Source organism: Eutrigla gurnardus (assembly GCF_963514095.1).
Source record: "Eutrigla gurnardus genome assembly, chromosome: 24".
Lineage (NCBI taxonomy): Eukaryota > Metazoa > Chordata > Actinopteri > Perciformes > Triglidae > Eutrigla > Eutrigla gurnardus.
The window spans coordinates 5,061,551-5,081,390 of record NC_139935.1 but is presented as its reverse complement, the minus strand read 5'-3'; the positions used below and the strand labels follow the sequence as shown (position 1 = coordinate 5,081,390).

General features: G+C 44.6%; 1 protein-coding gene across 1 annotated transcript in view; it reads right to left on the bottom strand.

Annotated features, from left to right (window-relative positions):
- Positions 1 to 1,128: 1,128 nt before the first annotated feature.
- ptgfrnb (prostaglandin F2 receptor inhibitor b) overlaps positions 1,129 to 19,840 on the bottom strand; it is a 37,965-nt gene continuing 19,253 nt past the window's right edge. The window contains exons 11-15 of the mRNA XM_084003900.1: positions 16,289 to 16,408; positions 5,662 to 5,848; positions 5,454 to 5,572; positions 5,318 to 5,368; positions 1,129 to 3,463 (exon numbers count right to left, since the gene is read on the bottom strand). Of these exons, the coding sequence (XP_083860026.1) occupies positions 3,351 to 3,463; positions 5,318 to 5,368; positions 5,454 to 5,572; positions 5,662 to 5,848; positions 16,289 to 16,408 (590 nt within the window). The 3' untranslated portion in view covers positions 1,129 to 3,350. The remainder of the gene's footprint in view (positions 3,464 to 5,317; positions 5,369 to 5,453; positions 5,573 to 5,661; positions 5,849 to 16,288; positions 16,409 to 19,840) is intronic.

Genomic DNA, 19,840 nt, shown 5'->3' with positions numbered 1-19,840 from the left:
AGGAGTTCAAGTTAGAAAAGCTGCAGACCAATAGACACGGGATCGCTCTCATCTCCACATGAGACGGAGACGAGAGGAGAGAGAGATGGATGGAGAAACTGTTGTTAAAGAGGTGTAAAAAAACAACTCCTCCTCTGCATTTCTAATGGAGAGTGAAAGGGAGATGTGGTGAGGAGAGAGAACACAGAGAGGAAGACGATAAACAGACAGAAAATAAATCCTGCAAGACTAACAAGGGGATGTGTGACACTGTTAAAGACGTGGAGGGACGAGGCAGAGATACAGCCGCAGTCCAATGTTGGAATTATAAAACATTTATACTGCCAGAAGTTTTTGAAGTTGTTTTTTTCTTCTTTTTTTTTCAGATGTTTGCAAGCATTGGAAAACCTGATTGATGGCTTGCCCAGAGACGGGAGAAGAAAAACCAAATTGGCCCACATTTGTCACAAGTCTCACAGCGGGGAACTCTGATCACGGCCACATCAGATCCTGCGGGGGGAAAAACATTTAAAAAAATAAAAAATAAAAAATCAGCAGACACATTTCGTCAGAAAAAAGGGGCAAATATGGGACAGCAGGGGCCAAATATTAAATATCTCCTGGTGGTGTTCAGACTTAAACGTCAGCAGCAGAAACATGCAAAACAAAACACATGCATGTTGCTTTGGGCGGAGCTTAGTGACATCATTAGCGGGATATCATATGCAAGAGTGTTACAGCAGCACACTGCTCCTAAATGCTAAGGATGGATCACATTTAATGTATGTATATGAGCATTATAATGACGCAGCCACACCACTAGAGGCCACCAAATCCTACGTACTGTCCCTTTAACTCCCTAACTTTAAAGTTGCATGTATGTTTCAGCAGGAGCTGGACCCCATGAAAAGGACTCGGCTGAACCAGACTACAAAATTGAAAATTGCGTATCCTAGCAACGCCGAACCTCGAATGTCTTCCAAATGCCGCCGTGGGAATCGCCAAACTGTCCAAAGCTAGTTTATACGTCCTCATAAAAACTCATTTCCATGTTGTATTTATGAAAATTTCCCCAGCTACACAAATAAGAAATGTTACCACAAAAGACACAATAAAACCAGAACAATTTAAAAATAATATACAAAGATGCATACATCTTACAAATCTATTTATTCAAAAAAAAAAAAAAGAAAACACATGATTCATCATACTTGTTGCAATAAAAGGACACTGGGGGGAACCTTGCATGGGCACGGTCGCTGCTACGTGTGTGAGTGTTGGGAATGTGTGTTAATGATTGTGGTAAAAACCGCTCCATCACAGAGACGAGTGCACACACACACCTGGGGAGCGGCTTTATGGAGGTCTGACTCTCAAAACACACACGTGTCACTATTTCTCAAAGTGAAAATAAACACGTTTGAGTGCCAGCGGTTGGAGATCTTCATGGATAATAGTGAGTTTGAGGCGTTGAAGGGTGTTTGAATGTGTGGATGTGCAGCTACACACGAGAGCTGTGTCCTGACTACAGCCTGATATGGCTCACGACGTTCAGAGAGGACTCAAATACCTTTTTAAAAACTATTTAAAAACATCAAACACAGCCCCGTCCGAGTGAAGTCAGCGAGGGAGGAAGCGGCACAAAGCCAGCGAGGGTCTGTTTTGCAGGCCAGCCAGAGTTTTCGGACACAAACTTCCTCACTTCGTTTGCTACAAAAACACCACACAGACTCCGGAGACGTCGGCTGGGCAACGGCGGACCTTCGCGGTCAGCTGATCATGTTGATTTTGGAAGAGTATCTTGAGTTAGCGACGTTTAAACGAACAGTCTATTATTTAAAGAACAGCTTGTTTCCCCGAAATGTTAAAAACCATTTGATTTTTAAAAGAATAGTTCAACATCTTGAGAAATAATCTTATTTGCTTCGTAAGCTAGATAAGAAGATCAATGTCACGTCTGTGCGTCTAGTCACAACATGGTTAGCTTAGCTTAGCATAATGACTGGAAGCAGAGGGACAGAGCCAGGCTAGCCGTTCCCCCCCTGCTTCCAGTCATTATGCTAAGCTAGGCTAACCATATCCTGACTCTTGCGACTTGAGGTGGATAAAGATATTCTAATCTGGGCAAAATGGTTATAACTGAGAAACATGCACGATTCTCATGTTCAGAACATGGAAGTAAGAGTTTCTGTGTGAACAGTCTCGATTAGCGACGGCAAGTTTTGAGATCTGCATGAAAGAGACTTTGATGTCGTCAGAATGTGGAGAAGAAGGCGGCTTTGCTCATGAATGACCGAGTCTGTCATTATAAAACAGCACATGCAACTCTGTCTCACATACCGTAGCACAGCACTCGCACCAACACACACGAGACTCCGGCGAAATAACAGCAGGATACATTTTTCGGAATATCTAGAAAAAGAAGAGTGCTCGCCGTCACCACTTTGAGTGGCTGTTCAAGTGTTGATCTGGTGATATGAACCAAGCACACCTCCCCGTCAGTTCAAATATTGGCACTATATCTCACACACAAACACGCTGACTGCATATCTCCTTGTAAAGCTTAAAAATGTCTCGTTTTAAAATCTCTTAATTTTTCAAAAAACTAGAGTTGAGAATAAAAGTTAATCTTGTCCTTTTTTGTTAAAAGGTAGGGAATACTCTGGGGTTGGTAGTGCAATACCGTTGTTCTGGGACTCCATGACAGAAATTAGCCTCAGGCTGCCTAAACCGCCAGGCTCTGCAAACACAAATAGCCATGTGACTTAACAGGGATGTGTTGAGGCTCATATGCATGACCCCCCCAATCCGAGCCGCCCCTTGAATTTCCGCGATTCCCCAAAAAAGGAAAATTCAACGGGGGTCGGGAACACAGGCTGCTTGTTCTTTGCAGGGAGCCTCGGCATCGGAGGAAAAACAAAAAGTAGTCCAGCCTGAGCACTTGGTGTGTTATCCCTAGTGGTTACAGAGGCAGCAGATCCGTTTGTGGTCCTTTATTCCCAAGTGGCAGTGATGTCACAGAAGCCTCCTTCTGAAAACTCTTAACAGGGAGCGTATAAAGTGTAAAAATCACCAGAAGCACCACAGAGTTCAATGGACCTTCATAGTCCCACTGGTGGTCTCACTGGTGTGAAAGTCCCCCTGCTCCTCCACTGCAGAGCCCAAGAAACCCCCCCCGCCCCAAGCGCCTCTTTTTAAAAGACGATCCACGAGTCAGGCGTTTCCCAGAGCGACGATGTCGTTGTTTACTCCCAACGTCCGTCGCACGGGAACAGCTGGGTGTCCCAGAAATCGTCTACGGGCGTGTGTCTGTGGTGTGCGTGGGGTTTCCTGTGGGCGCTGCAGTGGGCGGGTGCGGGGGAAACTGTTTGTCAGTCCATCTCCAGGTCCATCAGTTTGTTGCGCGAGCGTGGAGTGTGGGTGGTGTTGCGGCAGCAGCACTGGGCGCAAACCAGACCCAGGACCAGAGAGAACAGGCCCACACCTGGAGACACGAGACAAGTTAACAACGGGATTATCTACTCCTAATCTGCTCTAATCTAACACCCGTTTACTACTTCTACTTCTAATCTGCTCTAATCTAACACCCGTTTACTACTTCTACACCTAATCTACTCTAATCTAACAGGCCGTTTACTACTTCTACTCCTAATCAGATCTAATCTAACAGCCCGTTTACTACTTCTACTCCTAATATACTCTAATCTAACAGCCCGTTTACTACTTCTACTCCTAATCTGCTCTAATCTACTCTAATCTAACAGCCCGTTTACTACTTCTACTCCTAATCTGCTCTAATCTAACGGCCCGTTTACTACTTCTACTCCTAATCTATTCTAATCTAACAGCCTGTTTACTACTTCTACTCCTAATCTACTCTAATCTAACAGCCCGTTTACTACTTCTACTCCTAATCTACTCTAATCTAACATCCCGTTTACTATTTCTACTCCTAATCTACTCTAATCTAACAGCCCGTTTACTACTTCTACTCCTAATATACTCTAATCTAACAGCCCGTTTACTACTTCTACTCCTAATCTGCTCTAATCTAACAGCCCGTTTACTACTTCTACTCCTAATCTGCTCTAATATAACGGCCCGTTTACTACTTCTACTCCTAATCTATTCTAATCTAACAGCCTGTTTACTACTTCTACTCCTAATCTACTCTAATCTAACAGCCCGTTTACTACTTCTACTCCTAATCTACTCTAATCTAACATCCCGTTTACTATTTCTACTCCTAATCTACTCTAATCTAACAGCCCGTTTACTACTTCTACTCCTAATCTACTCTAATCTAACAGCCCGTTTACTACTTGTAGTCCTATCTGCTCTAATCTAACAGCCCGTTTACTACTTCTATTCCTAATCTGCTCTAATCCAGGAGCCCGTTTACTACTTCTAGTCCTATCTGCTCTAATCTAACAGCCCGTTTACTACTTTTACCCTTAATCTGCTCGATTCCAGGAGCCCGTTTACTACTTCTACTCCTAATCTGCTCTAATCTAACAGCCCGTTTACTACTTCTAGTCCTAATCTACTCTAATCTAACAGCCCGTTTACTACTTGTAGTCCTATCTGCTCTAATCTAACAGCCCGTTTACTACTTCTACTCCTAATCTGCTCTAATCCAGGAGCCCGTTTACTACTTCTAGTCCTATCTGCTCTAATCTAACAGCCCGTTTACTACTTCTACTCCTAATCTGCTCTAATCTAACAGCCCGTTTACTACTTCTAGTCCTAATCTACTCTAATCTAACAGCTTGTTTACTACTTCTACTCCTAATCTACTCTAATATAACAGCCCGTTTACTTCTTCTACTCCTAATCTACTCTAATCTAACAGCCCGTTTACTTCTTCTACTCCTATCTACTCTAATCTAACAGCCCGTTTACTTCTTCTACTCCTATCTACTCTAATCTAACAGCCTGTTTACTTCTTTGACGTATAATTTGGGGTTTCAGGAGCTGTAACTTCCTTCAGGTACATTGCCTCGAAACTAAGACTGAGCTCATGAACAGCAACCCTGGATGTCCCCAGCCCCTTTCACGAGCACAGTACTGGTGCCAGTTTGGGCATATTTTATTGAATATTAGTGGCTATATTTAGCCTAAACAAATTCAGATTCCTGTCTTATTTAAATCCACTGTGCACCGGCAAACACCAGCTGTCGGATATGTGTCCTAAATAAGCGCAAGGACAGCACCGTCAATGAGAAGATGTCCATGATGAACATTAAATAATTAAGAGTCACGTTGTGCTTTTAAACGTCAATATTCTGGTTGTCTAACTCCAACGTCTCACTACGGAGGTGAATGATGGTTACGTTACCTATTGAGGCTGCGACTCCGTACAGTAGAGGCAACTTCATGGACTCCCACACTGCAGAGAGAGGGACACTTGCTGTTTAAACCGGAGAAAACCACGTTTAAGAATAAGTTCTGTTGTAAAATTAATCTGGTCTCACCAGCAAACTGGACTGTAAGGAAGACTCGAGACGACGTCAGCTCCCCGGCTTGAGTCCAGGCGCCCGTTGAGGCCGACAGGTACCAGGGCGTGGCCTCGCAGTGATACTCGCCGCTGTCACTGGAAACCACACAGCACCAAAAACACCGTCACACATCTGGGATTTATATCAAAGTAAAGAAGTAGTGTTTACCCACAACCCCACTCACCTGTCCTGGGTGCCGTGAATGTTCAACATGTAGGTGTGCGTGTCTTTGCGCTCGATGGAGACGTCGCTGGAGGAGTTGCGGGCGTCCTTCCTCACGACGCCGAAGCGGTCGACGCTGGCCACCTGCGTGGTCGTCTGTCCGCCGCGCAGCCGTGTGAAAAACCAACGCACCTCGTACGCCAGGTCGTCTGAGAGACAGAGAGAGACAGTTAAGTATGTCTTCTTAAAGAACCACACTGTTATTTTAATTTATTATTATACATTTCTTGCTTTTCCCCCTGATGGTTAGAATAAATCTCTTCATATTCAGAATAAATTGCTTAATATGTCGCTATCATGGGTTAGGACACCTGCGTTAACCCACTAAAAGACACATTCCCGTGACATCACTCCCTTAATGTCAGGCGTTCATGTCAGTCCTCGGTTTAAACCACCGGGTGATGAGTTACGGAGAACAGGGAGGTTTTATTTGACTGTTGTGATAACTTTAACAGGATGACGTCGCCGTTTTCCAGAGGGTTCAAGTCCAGCTTAAACAAACATTTACTTTAGTTAACAGCCTGCCTGCAATTAGCAATCTTTAACTGGTAGATATTTGGATATTTATTACCAAAACAGATCAATTTGTGAAACGTAGATGTTTAAAAACCGCCTCACGCTTGTGATTTATGTCACATGTGATGCGATTAAACCTCAGAGGCTTCACTTCTTACAACACGGGAACTGAAGTGAGTGTTATTTTTGGATGTGAAAACCCAGATTTCACCGTGATGACTATCGAGGACGACAAAAAAACAAGTCCATTATCACGCAGGAGAAACGTTTCTTTCTTTTTTTTTAAAGACGAGAGATGGACATGTGACAGAATAACGGAGGACGGTGACGACAAAAGAAAGAAAACAGGGACAAAAGAGAATTTGTGATAATAGATGTAATCTGTGGAGCTAATTATTTCCAAGAGAGAGAGCGAGAGACAGAGACAGAGAGAGAGAGAGGAGCACAAACTAGTCATTAGTGTGTCAGGGAGAGGGGGACTATTAGCACTATACCTCCTACACAAACGCACACTGAAGCACAATAAAAACCCCATGCAGCCCGAGTCACTCTGACATTTAGCAGACAAACAGACGATACAGACGGAAAAATAAAGAGAACATTTGCGAATGACAATATGGGGAGAAAAAAAAAGACAAATGATGATGAAAAACAATTATGGCAAAAAAAAAAAATAAAAAAAATGAGAGACGGAGAAACGAGGAGGAAGAAGGAAGAGCGTATAATGACGAGGGGAGAGGAGTGAACTCACCCACGGCAGAGTAATGAATCACATCTCAATTTCTCTCTCCCTTAATGGTTTTAATATTCAAGTGCTACATCATTAAAAATCAGTCGTAGTACGAGCGGCAGCAGCAGCGGTAATAACAGCGGCCTTGGATTTAGCTCAGCGTCCTGTGGTCTTTATATTGATCATTATCTGAAAACTTTGTCTGGACTGCAGAGCAACACAGCCTTCCTGCCTTCTGGTCCAAGTTTCATTAGGTTTCTGCAGATATTCAGCAGAAAGCCTCAAGAGGAGGATTTTGGTGAACTCCAGCAATACATCCCCACATAGCTCAAAAACAATCATCTTTAGTTTTTGTCTCCAGGAAAACGAATCCTCCAGGTCAACAGTTACACTTGGACGAGGGGGAAATAAACACTCGAGCCGTTTCTTCTCTGTCACGCGTTCAATTTCATGTGAAAATAGCATTATAGTCAATTTGGTGCTCTTTTTGTGCCTGTTTTATATTCTGTTTTTATTTGTTTTACTCTTTACTTTACTTTGAACAATGAAAAGTGCATTCCAATTAAAATGTATTATTAAAATGTTAATAGTTTAGCACAAAGTTTCATTATTAGTAACACCGTTTCCCTGGAACTGCTAAATATATCCATCCATCCATCCATTTTCTTCCGCTTATCCAGTACCGGGTCGCGGGGGCAGCTGCCTGAGCAGGGACGCCCAGACTTCCCTCTCCCCGGACACTTCCCCTAGCTCCTCCGGGAGGACCCCAAGGCGTTCCCAGGCCAGCCGGGTGACATAGTCACTCCAGCGTGTCCTGGGTCTTCCTCGGGGTCTCCTCCCGGTGGGGCATGCCTGGAACACCTCCCGAGGGAGGCGTCCAGGGGGCATCCGATACAGATGCCCGAGCCACCTCAACTGGCTCCTCTCGATGTGGAGGAGCAGCGGCTCTACTCCGAGCTCCCCCCGTGTGACGGAGCTCCTCACCCTATCTCTAAGGGAGCGCCCCGCCACCTTGCGGAGGAAGCTCATTTCGGCCGCTTGTATCCGGGATCTTATTCTTTCGGTCATGACCCAAAGTTCATGACCATAGGTGAGGGTAGGAACGTAGATTGACCGGTAAACCGAGAGCTTCGCCTTTCGGCTTAGCTCTCTCTTTACCACGACGGACCGATACAGCGACCGCATTACTGCAGCCGCTGCACCGATCCGCCTGTCAATCTCGCGTTCCATCCTTCCCTCACTCGTGAACAAGACCCCAAGATACTTAAACTCCTCCACTTGAGGCAGGAACTCCCCCCCGACCTGGAGGGAGCAAGCCACCTTTTTCCGAGGCCATGGTTCTCGACTGCTAAATATATCCACTAAATAAATTAAATATATAAAGTATATATTATTGATAAGTGGTATTAACTGCTACTTAGATTTTTCCCAGGTATTATTATAGATTATTTTTTAGAATAACTCCATGGAAGCTAGTCAAATCCTCTCCCATGGTCTCGTGTACTTATGTAGGTCATATGGAGGCATCGGTATTACATTGAGACCGTTTCATAACCAGTTAAAAGGTCCTCACAGTAACTTTAAGAAGATGCATATTAAGACATAATCGGGAATTAATTGTCGGTGTTTAAAAATATAAAAGACGAGAAATAACTAGAATATTTCAAGGAAGAAACAATGTGAAGACCCGCAGGTCCTCATCCACACTAGAGGTCATAAAAGCTTCCCGACTGTTAGATCTGGTGGTGATGAAGATGATGGTGATGAAGATGCATTAGGACAGAGTAGCGAGGGGACTTTTTTTTTTTTTTAATAACAAAGACAAGTAGCCGAGCGCTCCGTCCAACTAAAGGAGGAAACGAGAGGTGACAGAGTTGAGAGGGGGGGGGGGGGGGGTGAATGGGTCGACTGACCCCACACACACACACACACACACACACACACACACACACACACAGTGAAGTTCTGACTCAAGAGAGGCTGATTAACATCCTGAAGGAATCCCTCTTGGTTTTCCTCGCAGCAAGTCTCGTTCACTTTAAAAATTGACCCGCCGCACAAATGTTCCACCAGAATGTTTAGCCGAGCAGAGCAGCGAGCTAATCACATGCATCGTATAGCTTAATTAACAGAAATAACCGTCCCATATTCAAACAAATCAAGTGTTTGACCGGAGAGGTTGTGCAGAACGATGATAAAAACCAGTGAACAATCAGTGAATATTATTATTAGAATTAGCGTCCAACTTTGACAGCGTTTCCTTTTCTTGGCAGCCACATTGTCCACATATGCCTCGCCTCGCCGTAAGCCTATCCCTCCACGGAGACCCTCTGCATGGGCGGGTGGAGCCGCTGTGAGCTCTCCGTCAGTCAGCGCTCCCATCGGTGCTCCACTCAGGAAGCAGGGAGACAGGCTGAAGGACGGGTGTGAGCAGAACGACCATCTCCGGGGGGGGGGGTTCGGACTCAACGTGACCCGAAGTGACGACCGCCATGGATTACTTAAATCCCGCTCATTGTTATTCAAATATTAAGAAAAACAGCAACTCCTCCCATTTGAGAAGCTGGAAGAGAAAAATGACCAAAGTTTATCTAAATAGTTGCCAAACGGGAGTCAGATGATGTCATACACCTATATTGACCTTTGACCTGCTGTACATCCTGTCGCTGTGTCGGAGTCTCACCTCCAAATAAAGTGGATAAACTGCTTTCTTGTAACCGAAACAAAAATAAGTATTTTTCTGCATTGTTGGTAAAGTTGCATTATGGTTTAAGTATGAAGGAAAAATGCATTATTGCCATCATATTTAAATATATTTACTTCGGGACGTATGAGAGCTATTTTAATCCCTTGCATAATCACGGTGACTATACCCTTATATAATAATCACATCATTTAAATACCGCCAAGCAGACAGAAGAGAGATATGCGTGTTTGCACGCCGTTCCGATAACACCAGGTTAGCGTCTGACATTGTCGTTAATGATCAAAGACGGCGTTTTGCATAATTCTGCAGGACTGACGCATGAACTCCGGTTGCTCGTTTCGGAGGGACGACACCCATAGTCGAGGAACGTTGCTATAATTAGAAAGCCGCCGCTTCCTCACAGTTAGCCTCCATCCTTTACGTTCTTTGTTCTCGACGGCGGCGAGAGGACGGAGGACGGGGAGAGAGGAGCTGCGAGAAGGCTCGGGCGACGGAGGAGGATTATTTTTGCTGATCACAGAGCTGTAAATCAACAGCGAGAGGAGGGGGGCCTTCAGCAACGTGAGCTCATCACGTAGTATCAGCAGACGCCATCCCCCCCCGACTCATGGGAGGCGCTGCGATACGAGGATCTGATCCCCCACCAGCGGGGTGACGCACGGCCTCCTGCCCACAGCTGTTCCTCTGCTGACTCTCATCGTCCCCTCGTCCAACCCCCCCGACATGAACTCATGAACCGTCTCCACAATCCACGTGCATGCAATGAGAACCTGAAAAACCTTAGATGTTATAACCACGAATATCTGTTTAAACCCAAAATTCAAACAAACACGGTGAAGGCGAAGCAGAAGGGCCCCAACGATTTCCCTGGGATTTCCTCATACAATTAAAACACTAATTCCACGTGTAACAACTCCGTCGAAATGGCCACGTTCAATGGCGTGCTAGTTTCATTACTCGTAGCGGCGTTTTTTTCGGCGGCTTCAATGAGCAGGAAGGGGAGGCGGCGTCTGATTGGACGAGGGAGGAGGAACTACAGTGCATCTCTAATAGAATATCTGGCTCCTGTCTGGGCTAATAAAACGAAAATGGCTGTCTGTGGAAATGAAGACGGTCTGATTGGATTTCTCTGGATTAATCCCTTGAGGAGAGTCCAGGGCGTTCAACTACGTGGAACACACACACACACACACACACACACACGCTGACGATTGCAAGCACTGCCTCTAATGAAACTGTGTGTGTTCTCTGCCCCATAAAGCAGCCCAACTCTGGCGGAGTGGAATACTAAACGCGATAAAAACACGATTTAGCCTCGCAGAAACAAAGTTCCCCCTTCTTGTTTGCTGTGTGTTTAACAAGAAATCCAGTTAATCAACTTTTATTTTGGTGTTTTTAGGCCAACACCTTTTTTTTTACTTCCATCTTTTTCAGTGTGCCGTGAATCAAAGCATTCGCAGGGAGGAAGACGATCTCTCCCCATTAATCAAACACTACAGCCCTAAAAATGCACATTTACTCTCCCATTGTGGTTATGATTCTCATTCCTCATCCCTCTTTTTTGGCTCAGCTTGAACACACGAGCGTTCGACTAGAAATGAAAAATTGAACGCGTGAAATACACAAATTAGTAAACACGGAGCAAAGTAAATATCTTTTTAACATCACATTCCAATGTTAATTAAAGCAGAGCTCTGGTCTGATGCATTGGGGTCATGTTGGTTAGCGAATTATTATTAAAACGATGCAAAAAATAAACCCAATAAGCTTTAAATCTCATGGATGTATGAATTAAACCAACCTTTATCATATGTCAACGTCTTATTATTACATCTACAGCAAAAATGAGAGATTATTGAGAGAATAAAAGGTTATTCCACCTTGATGAAGATTAAATTGTGACCCGAGGGTGCTGCAGAAACAGAGAGTAACATCACATTGAATCAATCATGCAGCATGTGACGGGTTTCTGCTGTTAGATGATCCCCCGTTGACTCCCATTGTATAAAAAAAAACCCTTCTTCCCAGTCTGATCCCACTGAAATCTGCCATTTCAGAGGATTCTGTTAAAGCTGCTCCCATTCCTGTTTAACTGGGAGACCTAATGGAGTGAAAATGATGGCGCCGCTGTGCCGTTTAGGACGATCTGCTACACATTTTCAATTTGCGTTTAACCGTCCTCTCCTCCACTCCTGCTCTTACATCCCCTCTCCATGTTTGCTTGGCCGCCCGTTCTCCAGCTTTTTTAACTACATGTCCAGAATGAGACGGCAAAGTTTAACATTTAAGTCGAATAGACAGGCTTTCTGACCGTCCTCACCCCCCGGGAGCTTTAATACGACAGCTTTATAGACTGTGGACAAACTGGAAGCCTCCAATAAGAAAGAACATCAATATTATCTGCCGCTCGTCGTTCACCAGAAACGGTTAATGGAGTGAGAATCATTTCGTTTCCCCTGCTCTCATCCGCTCGCCACTTCGTATTCTCAATCCTCTCCGTTCAACAGCTCTTCCCATTCTCCCCCTCGCCGCTTCCTCTCCTCCTCGTCGTCTCTCTCTCTCTCTTTAGGAAACTTTCCATGCTGTTTTCGAGCCACTCTCCCTCCATTTGCCACCTCCATTCACTCTCTTCCACTCTTGCTCACTTTAACAATCTGTTTAGCGCCCTCCACTTTCCCCCCTATTCACTCCCGCCATCTCTCCCTCTCCTCTCTCCATCTTGCCGTCTATTCTTCCTCTACCTCGTTCTGTCTCCCCGGCCGGCTAACGGAGCGTGAGATTGGCTAATTAACGGCTGCCTGTCGGCCCTGCAAAGACAGCTGGGTAATTTGGTGAGTGTAGAGGGAGGGAGGAGAGGAGAGGAGAGGGTGAGGAGGAAGCGAGGAGCCAAAAGAGGAGAGAAGGATGTGTCATTAAACTTACCACACAGTTATTTTAAAATATCACGTTGCAGGTGCAAAGATCCTGTGTGCCTTTAACCAAAACTGGTGTTGTACTCCTCATTAAAAAAACATGTGGAGGGTATTTGCAGCAATTACTAAAAGACAAAAACAGCTGTGATGACGCAGGCAAATCTGAACATGGTCACCGTATTTTTTTGGATTAAAAAGCCAGCTGATTGTAGATTTGAAGCCAATCAGATGAACTCTTCCAGTTCGGTTTCCAGGTGAAACTCAAATTCCCAGCGTTACATCAGGGTTTTGAAATTGGAAGGTTTTAAATGGAAAGCAAAACGCAAATTTTTTAAAAATACAGAACAACACATAATTTGAAGGTTTAGCTTACTTGATTAGCTTTAACACAATAAAAAAATACTCTAAATTAGATCACCTTGATCGATACTTGACAACTGTGCCTTATTTTGTCTGTGTATGCGAGTACAAAGCTTTATTTTCTCCCAGGAGGATCACAGTCGTATGCAGGAAAAAAAAAGAAAAAAAAAAAAGCAGCGATATGTTGAAAAGAGCCAAACTGTCACCGTTTCAATGCTTCAAGAAGGAAGGAAGAAAAACATCTCTAATGGTGATGTCATCTCGCTGCCGCTGATTTCAAGCACCCAGCGTCTTAACAACAACATGCCAGTCATTCCAGTGGGAATGGATGCTCTGAACACGGGGGTCAAAGAGCGCCACTCAGACACGCAGCACGCTGGAAATATAATTTATATAATAAAATATAGAAGGTTTTAGAACCAAACAAATCTAAGCTTGAATTTGTAATATTTCATTTTGAAAAAAATATCACACTTATTTTCCACGTCTCATTTAAAATGATGTCAAAAATGAACCGTTTGCACGAACCAGAAGCCGCAAAAAACATTGAATTCTGCGTTCTTCGGCTGACAAACTGTCATGTGACAGGAATTCATTGAAACGTTGAAACTACTACATTTTTTAAAACTTTTAAAAGAATTTATCAAAGTAATTTCTTTCATTTTCTTTCTGGTTTATGGCTTTCTAACCGTTCTACTGCACAAAGACGTTCAGAGACAAACTGCTCTGGGTTCAGCAGCAGCATCTCCCGACAGACTAACCGGATGAGCAAAGTCCAACCTCTCTGTCCCGAGGACTCGCTGCCCGTGGGGCCAAACCTGGCAGGACTGGAATTAGTGGCACAATGAGAAACCTGGTGTGGCTCTGAAAGGGATTAATAATTATCATTATCATATCTTAAAGACTTCAGCTGTGTGTCTATAAAAGGGTTCATGTCAGGTCTCTCCCTGAGGCTCATCAATACCTTCAATAATAAATGCATTTGCACGTCGCACCTTTCTAGCGAGATCGGACAATTTGCCTCTCATTCACAGAAAAAAACACACACACCGGGGGACCAAACTGCCGACCGTGTGATTAAAGGACGAGCCGCTCTACCTCCGAGTCAGAGCCGCCCCCCAGTAATGAGTAACAGCAGGATCCCCGACTGACGAAGCAGCGAGAAATAACGAGGGACATTTGGTGTGTGTGAGTGTGTTCCACCATGCCCATCATAAAAACAAGCTCCAACAGGAGAGCCGTTCACAGCCATCCCTAAGGAATGTGTGACACTGACACACACACACACACACACACACACACACGGGGTTGCTCAACCTTCAGTAATAGCCTGAAGTTACAGTCCTATTGTGTGAGAACAATGCGCTACAAAAAGGTGAGCCATCAACTAATCATTTGTACATTAACACACACACACACGTCAATACATGTTACACACTATATGACACAGCTGATATTAAATTGCAACTGTACCGACCGGTGCGATCTGAACACCAGGATGCCGTCACACACCCTAAAAAATATCATTTTCTGTGCGTGTGTGTGAGTAAGAACACCTGAGGAAGTGGAGCTTTGTAACTGAGCCCATGTAAGCGCCGCACCTTTGTTGATAAATGCCACCAGATACCCGTTTGCTAATTGGCCCATTACCAAACCATTCACATGTGTGTCATTCACAGTCAGACACCGTCGGTTACTTTCTCCGCCCCGGGACACTCGGCACGTCGGAGCAGCCCAATCTGCCACTAAAAAGGGGGCTTCATAATTCTGTCGGCGCTCGTTAGCTAAATGGTCGTTACAATCGGCAGTAAATGTATAATTTATATATACATATATTTAATTGTATACCAAAAAGCAGCCGAAGGTCGATAATGTGTCATTGCTCTGTGCCACGGAGCTCCATTAAAAACACATCAGTGTTCCTTCATTACCTGAACACTGTAGTCGAACGCATCCTGCTGCTGGAAATACACACAGGAGCGACCAAATGCGTATTAATCCGCAGCTGAAAATAGTCCCCGACAAGATGCACTTCATTCGTCAGCGCTTGTAACGGAAAAAGACAGTGGAAGTTTCTCCTGAAACCTAAATCGCACGCGCCTTGAAACAACATGAGTCAGCGTGACCTCAGAGGAAATGAAGTGGCTGAAATAAGGGATTTGTTTTTTTAAAGGGTCATTCCACCCATAACTGACAAAATCACCGCTCACAGTGTCTAAAAACAAATAAAAACAACTTGAAAAATTCAACAGTACCTCGTCTTTCAGGACACATTGTGCCTTTTATAATCCACAGTCATCACTTTAAAGAGACTTCTTCCCATCCACAACTGTTCATATTGAGATCTACGCATTTCTTTATGAAGTAGGAGGAACGGTCGACTATTGTTGTTGCGTTCACTGCTTCACTTGTTCTGCCACTAATAAAAACAGTATATATTCATGCGTACTCCATCAGGCCTTCCTTCTCCTAGTGAGCACGTCCATGCGTAACTTTTTCTATCAGCTGGAATGCTGAGGGGGAATTTCTTCCCATGGTGCAGCTGTCTCTGCGAGAGCACGCTCCACAACCGCCGTCCCACCAATCCCTGCAGCGCTCCACTGCTGTGAATAAACATTTATGCTGATGCACGGGCATACATCACATGCACACACACACATTCCTGCGAGAACATGCAAAGAAACGTGTCCACGACGCGAAAAAAACAACTAAACAGGTTTTATCTGCTCACTGTGAGGATGCAAAATAAAAACACATGTTGGGCCGTAAAGAAGGATGCACGGAGAGGGGGAGATGTGGGAGAGGTGGTGACAGATGGGCAGAGGGAGGTAGGGAGTGAGGCATGATGTCATGTGTTAAGTTTAAGTGTATGGAGCGATGAGGAAGAGGAGGGAGGACAGAAGACAGATGGATGTTTAGAGTGAGGGAGGAAAGGGAAAAGGAGGGGGGAAAGAAGGAAGAAATAGTTCGGGTTACACTGCAGATGGTTCGGTTTTACAGAAGGGAGAAGTATTGAAAATAAATAATATTTAATTGAATATAGTAAGTCATTTTAGATGTGAAAGGTAACAAATAAGTATTTCAAGATGCAAAAAGCTGACACCCAGAAAAGAAAGTGAAGAATTCAGAAGGCTGTGTGTGTGTGTTAATAAATGCAGGAGACGGGGAGTCTGTTTCATCTTTACAACCATTTGAAATGCGGGAGTCACATCATTCTTATTAGCGGCGGCGTTGACAGGTTGGCAGGTGAAGAACGCAGCGCGGAGTACAAAGTGTTTGTCGACACGTGTGTGTGTGTAAGAAAAACAGCAAAAAACAGTAGCGATAAGTGATTTATGAGTGTTTGTGAGCACGTGTGGTCTACCTGTGTGTGTGCCGGTCCTCGGGGAGGATCCAGAGACCCGGAGCGCACACTCCATCTTCGCCGTTTCCCACGGATAAACGATGGTGGTGTCTGATTGGATGGCGATGGAGAAGGACGGGCCTGTAACGCCAAACACATCAGCTTAAATAGGCTTTATTGTATATTTAAAAAAAAGACAACAAAGATCTGAGCAGCTCAACTGAGATCAAAAGCATTCATCCAAACACTGACTGGCTTTAAAACCTACACACACTTTAATTCTGCATTCAGGTCCCTGTGGAATGACAGCAGATGTGAGCCAAGTGGGAGAAAAATGGTAAACACCGCTTTAAAGTTTCTCTGACATGCAGAAATCAACACGGAGGGAACATCCGTGGTGCTGATGAGGAGAGGTTGTGCAAAATAGATTTAAAAACAGAGATGTAAACACATTTAAATGCAACTTCGGCCCGGCAAGGAATTGATGATGTCATACCCAAGACAAGCCCTCGATTGGAGACGCCCAACCGGTCGAAGGTGTGTCTGACTGCTGCCCAATAAAGATAATCATTAATCTTTTCTGTATAAAGCTTTGGCTTCTCCTCCTTAGGGGAAGCCCTAAAACCACAACTTCCTTCTTCTTCTTCTTCTCCTCTCCCTCGTTCCCCTTTCAACAGAAAAACCGGCGTCCATAAACACACGTGCAGACGCCGTTCAGGAGGAAACGCATTCGCGTTCATTCCAGCCGGCACACGGCCAAAAAGAAATGCGGTGAAGAGAGGCCGAGGCTGCATTAGCCGTGCATGAGGATGTGGTCGCCTCCCACAATGCATCATGGTAGGGGTCGGCCCCTTTAACATTTCACAGTCTAAACAGCACAGAGGAATTTAACGGACTACATTTACCATCAACGCCGACGTGCACATAAAATGCTAATGTTAAGTGGATACACTCAATCCCAATTAGCCTGCCGAGCTAATGGTCAGTAATGGATGAAAAACAGCACAAATAAAGCCCGTTTCATGGTGATTATGACGCACCATCGTGCTTCTTCACAGCAGATATGTTGACTCGTTATAATAAGAAAAGATCAGGTGTTAATATTGTGTCCCGCTGAGCCGGCCTCTCATCATTCACACTTGTGCTTTTTCCTGCTGTGACACGTCCTCATAGAAATAAAACTCTGCGGATGACATTTAGACGGTTCTCGTCTAACTGATTGATGGGGAGAAGAATAATCACACACACAGGTCACCAAAACAACTGCTGTCCTCGGCCTAAACTGGAGATTTAGTCTTTTTTTAAGGAGATAAAGTCTGGCTGTTTGAAACACTGGAGATGTTCTGACAGTTTTCCCCGAGAACGCTGCTTTACTCATGCTGTCATGTGTAAACAATCTACTGTATAATACATGCACTCTCGCTGCATAAACACCATGTCGACGGATCGGAAACATCTTCCCTGCGTCGCGGCACTGCTGAGCTGTAAGTGACTCAGTCGTTTCTTAACGGGAGGATTTAAGAAGTCCAAAAAAAAAAAAAAAACGCTCCACATTACTTAATTAAATTAGTCTATTAGCATATTAAGCGAGTCGTTTACTGTGAACATCGTGTTGCAACACGAGTGCAAACACTGTTTCGTCTTAAAAACCGGCGACTCCTCCTCGACTCTGTATTGTCTTCAGTGTTACTGTTGTCAAGACAGAAAAAAAAAAACACTTTGAAACTGGGTTCAAACCACAAACAATGCAGAATTCATTACTTTCACAATAACTGCATGATGTCACCACGGAGATATATGACAAATGGGCTTTTTTACGACATGACATGGTTATTGGCTGTAATATTTACCCTCCAATTTCTGAGCTATGACCTGACGATGTCAGACAACAAGTCTCCAGCTTAACCAAATTACACAAAAACCACTTATGTGGAGGCAAAAAACCCAACACGCCCCAAACAATCAAGCACTTAAAAGGTTGTAGTCAACAAGTTGGACAAACGAGCCGCACAAATCAGATCCAGAACTCTGGAAGTGTTTGAAAGGTCGGATTTAAAATACAATGCAACAGGAGGGACTCTGGTTCATCGTTTTCCCTCTCACCACTCCATATTTATGTTACCACCCAGCTACAAAAAAAACACTTGCATTATTTAACAGAAAATGTGCTGGTGAGACTCTGGATTTCCATACATACGTAGACCAGATCCCCCGTACAGGCAAGGACCGCCACAACACGTATGAAACATTCAAGATACAGCTGGGAACTTGGGAGACATGCCAGTTTGTGGATGTGCACACACACACACACACACACACACAGACACACACACACACAGACACAGAACTTCCGCCCCCAGAAGGCAAGAACAAGGAGATATTGAAAAGCTTGAAGCTTGAAGGCTGTCAGTGTCTGAGTGTGTGTGAGTGTGTGTTTTGTTCTGTGTGGGGTCAACTCAAAATGTTCGACTTGGATACACACACTTGAACAATTGAAAGATCTCACACACACACACACACACACACACACACACACACACACACACACACACACACACACACACACACACACACACACACACACACACACACACACACACACACACACACACACACACACACACACACACACACACACACACACACACACACACACACACACACACACACACACACACACAAAAGGAAAGCAGCGTTGCAGCTCTCTGCAGCTGGCTGATTGGCCAAAGGGCTTCACTTTGAAGATGTCCCACAGAGAGAGGAGGGAGGGGGGGGAGAGAGGAGAAGGAGAGGGAGACAGTGGGGGTGAGAGAGTAAAAGGATGGCGGCGAGAACGGGGGAGGAACAACGGCAAGCGATAGAGAAAGAGTAAGTAATGCTCAAGGGCTGCTGCCCTCCCCAGAGAAAGATGGAGGATCTTTCTCTGCTCCTACAGCTTTTTTTCCTCTCCTCCTCCAAACCTCACTTAGATGGTTCAAACCGCTGCAGCCCGTCTTCCGTCACAGGAAGTGATGCGTAAGGGGGAGGGGCTACATAGTGAGATGATTTCTGAATTTTGTACAAATAGGAACTTGCAGTGACTACTCCCAGTACAGCAGTACAGATAAAACACTTATATTTTAGAGACAAACTTCAGGACTGATCTTCTGTTCTTGTGTTACTTAAAAAAACAACCCATTCTCCTCTTTTCTCCCTCACCCTCCTTCTTTCTTGCTCCTCTTTGCATCGTCTCACCTCATTATCCTCCTCTATTCTTCTTCTTCCCATTTTCATTTCTCCCTTTCTGCCTCACCTTTCCTCCTCCTCATCCTCTTCTTCCTCAGCCTTTTTCTCTTCGTCCTTGTCAACTCAACCTCTTCCTCCTCCTCTCCTTCCCGACGCTCCCGTTCCTCCCTCCTGTCTCCCAGTTTCCCAGTCAGATCAAAGAAAGTTAAGTAGGCCAGTGGCTTTGGTGGGCGTCAAAAGGGCTTAAGGTGCGCGCATGTCTTTATTTTTGCACATCATTTACGTTCATTAGCGCCGTGTGGGTGGATGATGCGCCTTAACTGTGTCTAGAAATGCAAACAACAGAAC